The sequence below is a fragment of the Acartia tonsa genome, chromosome 1, assembly GCF_053477335.1.
Source record: "Acartia tonsa isolate MP-2025a chromosome 1, ASM5347733v1, whole genome shotgun sequence".
NCBI lineage: Eukaryota > Metazoa > Arthropoda > Copepoda > Calanoida > Acartiidae > Acartia > Acartia tonsa.
In genome coordinates, this window is record NC_137260.1 from 63,337,011 (window position 1) to 63,351,150 (window position 14,140).

General features: G+C 30.9%; 1 protein-coding gene across 1 annotated transcript; it reads left to right on the forward strand.

Moving 5' to 3' along the window:
* Window positions 1–657: 657 nt before the first annotated feature.
* On the forward strand, window positions 658–13,788 carry LOC145326371 (uncharacterized). The gene is made up of 7 exons (XM_080169689.1): window positions 658–698; window positions 5,253–5,313; window positions 5,629–5,685; window positions 6,033–6,077; window positions 6,526–6,735; window positions 7,160–7,258; window positions 13,734–13,788. The coding sequence occupies exons 1-7, from the start codon at window positions 681–683 to the stop codon at window positions 13,760–13,762; spliced, it is 519 nt and encodes a 172-aa protein (XP_080025815.1). The 5' UTR covers window positions 658–680; the 3' UTR covers window positions 13,763–13,788.
* The last annotated feature ends 352 nt before the right edge of the window (window positions 13,789–14,140 follow it).

Consider the following 14,140-nt stretch of genomic DNA (forward strand, 5'->3'; position numbering starts at 1 on the left):
CTTTCACAATATCCACATATTCTATATCCATTATGCTAGCAGAACTCTACACATGACCCGGAGTTAACTTTCACATATCAAAATAAATTGTAAATCACAGATTTTATTGGGTTTTAAAAGCGAAGCTTTTCTACAATTAATGTTGGTCCGTCAGTCAGTCTGTAACAGTTAGCTCTTTTCATTCATTTAGGCATGTTAGAAGTATCCTATCGATTTTAAACTTTGCATGGTGATTCCTGTAGTAGTAAGGTACAATTTAGCAATTCTGTAGTCATTAACAGAAATGTCTGTAAGTCCATTTTAAACATGTTGATTTTTTACTTTTTTGTTTGTTATAATTATCCGATTCATCTGATTTTTAGAATATTGATTCCTATTACAACAAGGTACAATATTATAGGCGAAGCATCTCTATCATCAAGTCCTAAAAATGTAAGTATGTCCTTAAAAAGTATTGTGTGTTTATGAAGTTTTGCAACAAATTTACTTAGGATTTTGTTTTAACTTATGCAATAATAATCTGCTTATTCAGTTCTGACACTCTACAAATTTTAATATTCGTTGGTCCTTCCATTTCAGAGCTTTGCTTTTATGGATGTTGTCATCCTTGTTACTTTCAAATTGCACAAAGTACAAGGCCTCACACTACTCAGTAGTATATTATCTATGAAACTGGTAACATGGCCAGGCTTAGCTTAGTGAGTTAACTTTTTAATTGTTCACAGGGAGATTAAGTGATAAGACAATGGCTACTAAATTGATTAAATCACTACTGATGATACATATCATTATACCTTTTGTAGATTACAATTAATGGTTGAAACGTTTGGACACTCAGCTTAATGAAACAACCAATAAAAATTTAATAAAAGTCCTCAAAGTTGTTAATTCAACGAATAAAAAAAAGTTATTATAAAACTTTGGGAACGAGTGTAATAAATAGCCCCCTACCTCCCTGAATCTGTGAACTTATTAACTTCACCAGGCTGAGCTTAGTAATATAATTTTTTCTATTTGTTAAACTACTCTATTTCAAAATAATGCAGAGAGAGAGGGGACACTGGGGTGTTTATTACACTAGTCACCAAAGTTTTATAATAATGTTTTCTTATATTTTAGCCTAACAACTTTGGAGACTTTCATGAATTTTGATTAGATGGCTTATTAAAAGGAGTGTTCAATTGTTTCAACCACTGATTTTAATCCACCTAAGGGGTAATTTTATGTATTTTCATTGGGAATGTACATTAATTTATCGGCTATTGTCTTATCCCTTTAGATCCCTAAAGTTATGTTTTTATGTGTTTTAGTAAAAATAACATAGTTTTTAGTAGCGAAGCTAATCTATAATTTGAAATGTCCATCTGAAACGTATTGGGGGAAACTTGATTATCTCGGCCCTTATGAAAGATAGTTGACTGAAACTTCTTGTCAACATTCCCATGAAAATGGAGCATAATTAAGTATAATACAGCGGTCGCTTAGATAGGTCTACATATCTTAACTAATGCAACCTGGTTCCTGGCAATATTACAAGATTCCAGAATCCAGCAGCACGGTAATTTGCCTAAATCCTAGGTTCCTGTTACCAGCAAGTTACCAGCAATGACAGAAGATTACTGGTTACAGGAGATTTTACCCCATACCCTTTTTCACAATTTCTTAAGGGGTAAACAGCAATAATTAATAAGGGACAGTCATTTTAATTATTTTATGTGCATTCCTAAAAGAGGTGGGGAAGGGTTTAGGAGAGTGGGAACTTTACCTTTAAATTTAATTGTTTCTATCTTATTATAAACTTTCATGCCAAAATTTGGGCGCGCTTATTTATTTTTATATTAAATTTATTGAATAGATGTATAAACAGATTACTAAATGCTTTCCAATGGCAAGAACCTAAAATTCTGCAGACGAGAAATAATTGCATTAAACTTTGCTTTCTAAATTCAGCTGTTTCATGCTTTCTTTTTCTTTTTGAAAAGAGTCCAATTGACACTACTGCATTTTTAAATCTAGTTATTTGTGATTAACAAAAATTTTTCTAATAATGTGAATACTTTCTTGCAAATCATAATTATCAAGTTTGTAGTGACATCTAGCGACAAATATAGAACTAATATATTGCAGATGTTCCCAAATTTAATTTTTGCCTGAATTTACGTTGTTTTCAATTATTTTTCTGTAAAGGGTTGAACTCCCCCTGAGGTGGTGGCAAATTAACTATGTCCTTATTTTAAGTAATTGGGTTATTGTCAGTTTTATGAGGTCAATAGATAATTTTAAAAATATTTTTCAACAAATGAAAATGCAAAACAGATTTAACTAGATAAAAATGCAAAAATGGTTATAACTCATACATAGATGTCCAAGTAAAGGGGTAAAGGGGTGTTTACCCCTTTAGACTTTGAAACCTCTTATTTTACACCCCAAAAGTTTTTTTAAAAATACGTTAGATTTCCCTCTTGAACGTATGGAACCCCCCATTCAAAGTAAAACGCTTGGGCGTCCATGAGTTCACATTTGTTTACAATTTGCTTTATGTTCTTTTGCCGGCACCCGGCTATATTTACATTTTTGAAAGATTCAGCTAAACCAAAGACCCAACCCAAAGACGGTACAAGGCCCTTGAAAAAGGAAAAGGGTTACACAGCTATTTATCACTCTATATATATTACTTTAATATTTTTATAATACATTGAAAAATGGGGGAAATATATTTGTAATCATAATCGTATTAGTAAACTGACTTTTTTCTAAGTGAGGCTCTGAATTTGAACAGTAAAACCAACACCTGAGGATTTTAATACTTAAAACCTATTATTTTTTTTTAAAAAAACAGAATGAAAAGAATTCTGTAGGTATAAACTTGTTGAAAATTTCGTAAATTAATATAGGATTCAGTTTAAAGGGCGTTCTTGGACTGTTTGGTAACAGTTTTATAGTTTCTATGCTTTTTCAATGAAGGAAATTTTCCAAGAATCATCATTTAAAGTTTGAAAATGATAGAACAGTTCTAACATGTCTAAATTTACAAAAAGAGTTAACTGTGATGTACAGAACATGATTATAGAAAAGCTTCACTCTTATAAATTCATTAGTAGGAAATTTATTTGAGTGAAGCCATGTAGGTAAGTAATTAGCTTATGGCGGGAGATTTTTATTTTAAATTATTCTATACCCTCCCCATTTTAGGTTTTCAAATCTTAATTCAATAAACCTTTTCATACATAAAATTTAATTTGCGCCAAAATTTCTTTACTATACCTGAAGCCCCCTAGTGACCTCACATGCTCACAACCCATCTCACTCGATACTGAGGCTGTATGAACATTAGAGGAAAGTTTAACTGTTTATTTACCTAGACACCATAAAATATATTGTAATATTTTTTTGTTTGTTCAATAATTTTCAATAACCACTGAATCGATTGATTTTTAATTTTAGGCAAGCTTTTAATATGTTAAAGATTTTATATGTCTTTAAGCTTTTTTGTTCTCTTCATTTATTCTTAATATGAAGCACCTTGATGCTATTGGCGCAACCGCTAGTCTATCCTATTATATAAAGTAGTAAAATTTTTTGTCTACAATGAAGGATCTCGCTAACTGCTGACCAATATGATCCTCCTTTACAGTGAAGCTTCTTATAGGTCATCGGATGGTTTTATTAAGCTATTTTATCTCTATAAAAAAAGTCTAGGTGTGATTTTAGGCTATTTTTCTACCAATCCATATCCCTTCTAAATAACCCCCCTTATGCTAGGGGCGTAGCCTCTATTAGTATAATAAAGTACAGGATTTAAATCTAAAATATTATGAAATAGCAGTCATGCGTTTCAGTTTTGGTTTTAGGATAGTTTCTTTCTCAGGAAAAAAGTTTAAAACTTAACATAGACAACCATAAAATCAATTACATTTAGTCGAACTGTTTCAACTCTCCAAAATGTTTAATATACGGATTTCATGGCCATTTATGTGGCATACCTCCCACTTACAAAACTTAACATACTCAAGATTAGTTTTTCGATTTCTTAATATTTATACTGCCCCATCCCTTCACTCTGCGCAATTCCTGGCTAATTTTAAAATACTAGCGTCTGCGCCCCTAGCATTTAGGGACTCTATATTTGAAGGGATATGTAAGGGCAGAAAAATAGCTTTAAACAATGCCCAGGCTTATTTATAAAAATGAAATAGACTAAAACAATCTCAGGGCCTATAAGAAGCTTCCCTCTAAAGAAGAACCATATCGGTTCAGTGGTGAGTGAGATCCTTGCTACAAACAAAAAAAGCTATGTACTTTATATTCTAGGATGCCTACCCATATTCTTAATATTCACTTGCATGCTAAATGGAAGCCATACATGTTCTATAAAGCCTCTCATATTTTTATTATTGTACATTTGTCCAGGCCATTTTCTTGGTGTACCAACTAATAGCAAATTTCTAATCATACTGTTTATAAGTAAGAAAATTCTGCAATATTTATACTAACGCCCCTTTTCCTTCAATCCCTCCAATTATTATTGGTGTGCATGTATACATCGTGCCCATTTATATGGAATTTTTGGGGTCCAATCTTTAAATGTTTCAAACATGGCAGTGGCCAGGAATATGCATAAATTGCCAGCAATCAGGAAAGCTAAACATTAGTAGCTCCAGAAATATTTCTTGTCATGCTAGATCCAGGAATCTTGTAATATTGCAAGGAAACAGGAAGCATTCGTTACCAGCAATATTTTACCATGAACTGCAGTAGATCCAAATTTCCTATTGTTCTGATCATCCAGTATGTAATTTTGCTTTGTCATTCATCATAAAAAATACTGAAAAAGTTCTTTGGTATTTTTTTCTTACATAATCTTGATTTTATCAAATCCTCTTCAAATCTCCTTGCCTAAATTCATATCTATGATTTTATGTGCTTTGCTATTTATGGATGTTGTCATCCTTGTTAAAGTTAAAGAATATATTTTATTACAAGTATCTATATGAATCCAATTATTTAATAACCCTAAACCCCTTTCATTATTTTGCTTCTATATTAAACAAGGATGACAACATCCATAAAAGCAAAACTATAAAATCAGACAATAACTCTTGTAGTGTGTCAGAACATAATAAGCAGAACATTAATTTTTAAGTCTATTTGAAATTGTACATAAACAAAACACTGAGAACCCAATCTTTAATGGTTAATAACAGTTTCTAGCAATCAGAGAACTTTAAAATTTAAAGTATTTTTTTTTTTAGGTTTGTTTAGTATTGTTTTTTGGTTACAGCTCATCAAGCCCATTTCAAAATGAAGAACCAGGTAAATATTTTTCTGATTCCATAGACTAGCAACAGCCAAATAATTATTTAGAGGGGTTAATTTTTCTTTAGGGGCTAAATCTCATGGAAGATGGTGGTAATAATCCTCAAAATATTTATAAACATGTATAAGATAAGCTACACTATCAACCCAACCACATTTTTTTTATTTAAAAAAAAAATTATTCAATTTTTTGGACCAGGTTTGTAGGGGCGATTTTAAAGGATTATAGAATAAGTAAAGAACATTTGCAGGTTTGGGAATTAGGTATAAGTAGACTTAAGTTAAACTAATTTGATTTTTAAAAATATTTAGATGAAGCTTGTTACTATGATTCAAATGGAGATTGTATTATAGAGTATGATCATAGAGGTAAATATTCTTATATGAACATAAATTAATCTTTTAATCTATCAATAAATCTACTAGTTTACTTAAATGTATGATCAATTACATTCTATCCTTTTGTCTAAATATATTTGCTTGGTTAGTGGCTGTGCCACTTACCTCAATACCAATAGCAGTGAGGAGTAGAGGGATGAAAAGGGTGTCAACATATCCTTTCAAATTTAAATCTTGAATGCCTGCCTTCAACATTTTAAACCCCCTAAAAGTAAGGGAATCAAAATATATCCCAAACATTTCTAAAGTATCCGTACAATATTTCATAAAAGCCTAACTACTTTATATTATATGTAAAGGATTCATAATTTGTTCAGAATTGGTTAATAAGAGAGGTTATGTTGATAATGTTGATGAAGATGGTAAGCATTTCCTTTTTACCCTCTTGTGACTATAAAGGGACTGTGCACAAATAAAATTTCTCATCTGATTAGCAAATCATCTCATTCATAATATCTCAAAGATAAGGCAAAATTGGCTCTCAGTTCTTACAAAACAGCTTTCTTTTGCCTATTTTTACTTAAGCAAAGATTGGAACAAAAATTATTCTGGAGTATAAAAATGTGCATTTAATTGTATTTTTTCTTTCTATAGCTAAAACTAAACTTTTGACAGTTCTCTATTTATTTCTAACATGTAAGACTACTTTTGACATATACCTTGCATTAAAACAAACAATTTCTCATGCACGATTTCTTTAAATTGCCACTGCTAATTTATGTAAATTTTGCATTAATTTACAAGAGCTCAGAATATGGTCAATATTTTTATAATACATAAGCTAAACCTGTTTTTTATATCTTTGAATAGGAAACACTGGTTTGTTCCATGCTGCTAAGAATGGACAATTAACTGGGATGTTTATTGACAGTTGGGATAGTTGGGATAATAGGGTATATGGGGTTAAAGAGGCGATAACTGGGATGTTTATTGACAGTTGGGATAGTTGGGATAATAGGGTATATGGGGTTAAAGAGGCGATAAACCATGGAGTTGATGTGAATGAAAGGAATAAAGAAGGTGAGCTTTCCTGTTTTATTTTCTGCCACATGAAAATATTACAGATATTCTTTTTCTCAACAAAAATTTTGTTAACTAAAAAACCATCTGTACTTAATAAATTACCATTTATAAACCACATAAGGTCAAATTCCTTCCCATTACCTAATAGATCAGAGGGGAGTAAGGAGGGAGGGGGTTAACAATTGCCACCTTTTAAAACCCCTATTTGAACATGAGCACCAAAGAAACATGAAAGAGATAGATTATAGTCTGATTACCTTTTTGATTCATTATTTATAACTATAACATATAAGGAACCTTTTATAGTATATAATAACTAAAATATATTTCTTTTAATCTATCTTACCCTTCTCTATGTGTAAACATAACTGTACTCCACATAATTATTCATATTACCTAAATATGATAGACTCCTATTTAGGATGGACCAGTCTCATGTATGCAGCGTATCAGCAACACAATGAAGTAGTAAAATGGTTATTAGAACATGGAGCTAAAGTCACTGCTCAGGATGTTTATGGTGAGCTTTATAAAACTAAATGACTAATCTAAGTCCAGCAGCTATGTTCCTAGAGGCCTGTATGGGCACATTAGGGAGAGGGGGGTTGGTTTTGACAACCCATTTTTTTAGTTAAGATTAAAATAATATAATTGGGATGCTACTTTTTAAGTTTTAGTTTTAAAGGAAATTTTTTTAAATTAAAATTTTTTAGAGGGGTTGATTTTTTTCTTGGGGTAATTTCTCTTGGGAAGGGTTTGGTACCCTCTTTCAAAATAGTTATAAACCTTCCTTAGACCCATACAGAAAAAAGGATAAGATGTTGAATACTCACCTGTTTTTCATTGTAAAACATTACTTTCCCGACAAAAAATAATTCGTCTGCTACAAGGATAAACTGCTAAGGGCTTTTTGCATTTTAATCATAACCTATTCTATATATGTAAAAAAATAAAAATATAATATATCTTATTATTATCATTCTATAATTTATTGGGTTTTAAACAAACATATAAGGAAAATCATTAAAATACAAGTTGATTTAGTCAAGAACCCCCCCTCAAAAAAAAAAAATCACCTAAAAAATAGGTGTTATATACTATGCTGATAATGACACATAAAACAACAATAAAGGGAGGGGGTTGGACTTTCATACACGTTGGGGGTGAAGCCCCTAGATGCTAGGGACGAAGCTGCTAGTAACTTATAAGATAAAATATTCAAAAATAAATAATCTAAATTATTGTATAAAATGTAATGATATGTACGTTGCTTCCAACATAATATAAATTTTTTATTATATGTATGGGTTTAGAAATACTTTGACATTTTATAATGATACTAGTGGCTTCGCCCCTAGCCTCTAGGGGCTTTGCCCCAAGAGGTATAATTACATCTTCTATTACTTACCCAGCAGAACGGATCACAAATTTTCGCACCTACCCAGCAGGAAAACATTTTGCGATTAAATTCGCGAAATTCGTAAAATTCGTAAATTTCGTAAAATTCGTATAATTCGTAAAATTCGTAAAATTCGTAAAATTCGTAAAATTCGTAAAATTCGTAAAATTCGTAAAATTTGTAAAAAAAAAAAAAAAAAAATGGGGGGGGGGATTTTTTGTTTTTGGGGGGGTTGGGGGTGTCACACCCCCCAAGAAAATAGCTTAAAACCACCACAGGACCAATAGGTATATACCCTGAAGAGTAGAATCCGATTGGTTCAGTGGTTACCGAGAACTTAAGCTTTAGACGGACAGACAGACGGACGGACGGACGGACGGACGGACAGACATCATTCTACTTTGTATTATAGATTATTTAGCCCTCAGGGTTGGTCAGCACTGAAAAGCTGATAATTGTGATTTAAAATCAAGTGTTTGTATTAATTTGTAAAAACGTTTATTTATTAAGAAAAAGTTTTAATATACTGCAATTTAGATCTTAAAAACTATAGTGAGAATCACAAACGAAGATAAGTGTCCCTAATGGTATTTTCTTATGTCAGGCTTATGTAAGCTTTTAGTTAAGTATACCTTTGGAGTTTCTTAGTTATTGTTAAGTATTCCTAAATGTAGTAATGTCAAGTAAGACTTAGAAAAGGTTTAAGGTACCTTATAAAGTTTACTAGGGGTTCCTATTTTGTTCTTAGTTACATTAAGCTATGTCAAGAAAAAGCAGGTTTGATGATATACGAGTACCTTTTGGGTTATGTCTTAAAACAGCCAATTGTTTTTCTAACTAAAATTTTGGAAAAATATTCCTAACTTTTTAAAGTTTTTGAGCACGGTTCCTTGTAAATTCCGCCACATACATCCTATCTGTGTTATAAATAATAGCAAGTAACCATCTAAGGCCTCTTTAAAGATATTTTTGATTTTTCTAATTATAAAGAATGGTTACTTAAAAATATTTTTATAGGGTGATTTTTTTAATAGAAAATATGGTAAATTAACCTCCCCCAATATATATAAAAAACACAAATCATATTCAAATATTGGAAATGGGCAGGTGTCCTAAACATTTGCAAATTATTTTTTTCGTTAAAACGAATGAACAACAAAATATATGTGATCATTTCATTCTACATTTAAAGAGGCATAATTCAAAATTTATTACAATGAGTACACTTTTAGTTATCTATAATATTTCTTTTTTTCTATTTATGTAGACAAAAAAAACTTTGCTCTAATTAAGACTTGTCTTTCATATTTTTTTAAATTTTATTTCTTAATTATTTAATTAGGGTTACATAAAATTACTTAGGTATACTTAAAATATAAAAGGTATCTTATCTAGTTAAGTCAGGTAGAAAGCAAGTAAACATTCTCATTCGATCCAGGAAGGGAGGGGTCATTGGGCTTTCTAAAATATTACACTAGTCCCTAAAGTTTTATTATAACGTTTTCTTATTTAATAGCTTAATAACTGTTGGGACTTTTTTCAAAATTTTAAGTGGTATGTTTATTAATCTTAATATCCAACCGTTTCAATAATTAATTGTACAGGACAATGACGTCCAAGCTTTTTTATGTTGGGGGGGGGGGGAGGGGTGTAAAAATTAAAATGCAAAAATTTTGCCTAGGCATCCCCAAATTCAATTTGGACGGAATATCAATCTATCTACTATTGTCTTATCCCTTTAGATCCCTGATTTCCTCTACTTACAAATGAAAGATATGTTCATAGATGTTCCTTAATATAGGCCAAAATTTAATATAAAGTAAAGTGTAAAAAATTCAAGGGCCATTAAAAAGAGATATAATAAAGGGTGTCTAAAATATCTCGCTAGCTTCTGGAATAAATCGGTTTCTTTTCATGGAAGCTTCTTATATTTGTTATATTTGTAAAAAAAGGAAACTGTTATTCTTGCTTTAAAAAAACTTTTTAAAATAAAACAAACTGTTTTCATGCGCAGTTCTTAGTCCAGACACACACAGACATACATTCTATCTTTCGGCTCTAAAGATACATAAACCCCTCTAAAGATAGTAGATTTATAAGAATTGCTTCAAAATATTTTGTAAAGGATAATTTTTTTTATTCGCAATTTGCTTAGCATGGTTCGAATCATGAATTATAATCAAATGGGCAGATGCTAAACATTTAAAAAACCTTTTTGGTTAAAATGTATAAACAACAAAAAAGATTATTAAGATTAAATTTTACAAAGAGACATATAAAAAAACTTATTACAATGAGTATAATACTATTAATTCATGATCTTTCTTAAATCATTTTTTTTTACTTTAGTAAACTTGAAAAATCTTTGGTCCATAAAACATTAATTTTATGATTTTTATTTTAATTTACTTTATAAGGCTTACCTAAATTTTACATTGAGAAAGGCTACATACACTTTAGTTAAGCTTAGCCATACATATAAAACTAGGAAACGTTTTTATAAATAAGCCAAAACAAAATTTCTTAACTGCAATACACAATTTTCAAAATTTCAAAAATTCAAGGAAAACAGGTTCTCAAAGCTGCCTAAAGTTTCCATGCATAAAAAACTTCAGCATAAACTTTCTAAATTAACTTCATTATTTAACCAAAAAAATTCAAAATGAAGAAACGCTAGGAGAGGCTTACATAAAAAGATAGGGTATACTAAAAGGGTTCTTAATTGGAGAGAAAGCAGGTAGACAATAAAGAAAGGAAGGGGGGTAGACAAGGGTTACTTAGAAATTAATGTAAGTATAACTTTAAGGAAGGCTTACATAAAGAAATAGGTATACTTAAAGTGTTCTTAAATGGAGAGAAAGCAGGTAAAAATTCAAAAAGAAGAAATGTTAGGAGAGGGGAAGGGGGGTTGACAAGAAGTACTTACAAATTAATGTACGGTTTTCATGACAAGTACAACTTTACATAAAAAAAAGCAATCTTATAGCCAAACAAATAGAATTTAATTGGTTATTTTTAAAAACAGCAAATTAATTGTTCTTTTAGCTAAAAAAAATTTTTAAAAAAATTTTAGGACAAAATACAACTTTTTGGGAGGAATATTTTCCACCCCCTCCCCCCCACAGAAAATGGGAGGTGGGTCACAAACTCCCAAAATGCTAACTTTTTTGTTTATGGTCAGAATTAAAAAATCTTTTCAAAAAACCTTAGAGTAGAGTTCAAAAGGTTTTTTTCAACTCCTAGTTATATGCCGTAGCCATATTTAAAAACAAATATTAAAAGGTATAATATAGATACATACTCCCAAATTCAGCCAATAGGAATACAGGGGAGGATAAATCTGCCATATATTGGTTAGAAAGTAAACAGAATTTGGTTAGAAAGAGCAATTATCCTTTCATATCATTCGCAAAATGAATCAGCTATAAATAGTCTTTCTTAGGATAAGCCTTTGGGGGCGTTGGGGTTATCCCACCCCCCAAGAAAATAGTTATAAACCTTCCCGGGACTTATGAGAAGCTACCTTGTTAAGGAGAACCCAATCGGTTCAGCGGTTAGCGAGATCCTTCGGTACAGATACACAGACAGACACACAAACTTCCTGTTACTTTAGTATAAGGATGAGGATGTACTACTACAGGTTTGGGGGGATGTTTTATGGGGTTCAGGAAACCCTCCCCCAAATAAAATAAAATGGAGGGGATGAAAAATATATCTCCCAAAAAGCTGTATTTTGTCCAAAGTTTTTTTTTATGTTTTTTTTTGTGATCCCCCCCCCCCCCCTAAGTAAAAAAGGATGTAAAAACAAAGGTTGTTGAATAAAAGTGTGGAGGAAGCGAAAATTCATTATCAAATAGGGGACATGCACATTTTTTTTTAGCCCTCTAGCTTTAATAGGAGCTGAGATAATGGGGGGGGGGGCATTGAACTACTGATAAAGGTGCGGCAAGGGGCCCAACTGTTAAGGGTTAAGTCTCACAAATTATGGATCCCGATTGACCATCTAGTTCTATTATATCTATTGGTTAATTATACTGTAGTACTGCTGTACTTCCTTATTATTTTTTTGGTTATTTTTAAAAACAGCAAATCGTTCTTTTAGCTTGAATTAAAAAAAAATATTATGGCCTTAAATAGCTTCAAAGTTTCTATTTAATTCCCATGCACACACAGACATACATCCTATATTTGTTATACATAATTGCAGCTACTTTTCTAAACTTTAAAGATGTAAGTTTTATAAAGAAAGATTTTAAATTTTTTTTTTGTACAGAGTGATTTCTTTGCTTGGTATACAGGCACTACATGAAATATAGATAAATCACATGACTCATAATCAAATATTTGAAATGGAAAAAGTGCTGAATCTTTGATCCTTTTTTGTTAAATTGAATGAACAACTATGGCGACGTGAAAATTAAATTCTACAAAGAGTTATATTTAAAACTTATTACAAAGAGTATGCTTTTAGCTCTATATGAATCTATAAGATTTTTTTCTATTGTATTAAAGTTTAATTTAATCCACAAAATTTTTTGTTAAAAAAATATATCAAATTGTTAAGCTAAGAAACAATTTTATTCATTATTTTTTTTTAATAAATTAACGACACCCTTAGGTAAACCTAGGTGGAGAATTATATGAAAAGGGAGGATTTATAAGGCTGGGGCATCATAAAGGGAGAGGGGTTTATGATAGGGATTCCTAAATCTTTTACTTAAAAGATAGGAAGAGTTTATATTAATCAGCTAAAAAATCTCTTAATTAGTAAAAACAAGATTAAGATTAAGGGAAAAAATGTAGAAAACTTAAAATAGAATATACAGCCTCATGATAATTTTTAACGCCTCTAAGTCTAATGAAACTTTTCTTATATAACCCCAATTGAAAGAACACTAAGGGACGGGGGGGGGGGGAGGGGAATGGTGAGTGTTATGGCGGCGGCTATTCATTGGGGGGGAATCGTTTGAAAAGGGTAGATGTGGAGGGGGGGCTGGCAAAGGAAGACAACTTAGAGTACCTTATATTGATATGATAGGTTTATGTAAGGCTAAAGTATTCCTATCAAAATCTTTACCTAAGCATGACATTACTAAATTTAAGGGTAGACTATCTCCCCTAAACTAAAGTAAGGCTAAAGATACCCTTATTTTTAAGGGGTCCCTAATAAACCGTTTGTGATTAGCTTTAATGTGTCAGTAGCAAAGTCTTAGGAAAAATTCATAATGATAATTTAATATTCTTTCACAAGGTTTTGTCAGAATTGAAAATGATTCAAAACAATTCTATTTCTTCTTTTAAAATCAGATGCATGCTTCAAACATCCAATATAGTTTTCTGGAAATTACATCTATTTTAAAAATACTTCTATTTTTTAATGTGGTGGAATTTTAATGAAATTCAGTGTGGTAATAGCCCAAAACAGGCCTCTATTATTTTCTCTATGCTTGGACCTATAAGAAGCTATCCAGTAACGGAGAATCATATTGGTTCAGCTTTTGGCAAGATCCAAACAAACAGACAAACATACAAACTTTATTATAAGAATATTATACATAAAATTAAAATATTTAACATACAAATACAATTAATCTAGGATTCACCAGTTTGCAGCTTGCCAAATAGAAATCACACAAAGAATATAGAGATGGTAAGGATTGGTGATTTGTTTTTATCCTGGTCATAAATACTATGTTTCTGTGTAGACACTGTAAACAAAGACACAAAAAGTTTATGAACTTAAATTGACAATAAGCCATATGTTTTATGCTTCACAAAGCTTAGTTTTTTTGCTTTCATCATTCTGTGTCTATTCTTTTACATAATCATTTTAAAAAAATTTGTTAAACTTTGTGTTGTACTGTAGTGTATTAATTCCAGCTTTTAGAGTTTCCAGCCAATTTGAAGTCTGAATCCACTCATTACTTAAACAAAGCTGAGCTTCTGTAGATACTTGTATTAGTTTAATTTTTTCTGTTATGATTTTATACTTACAAACACAAA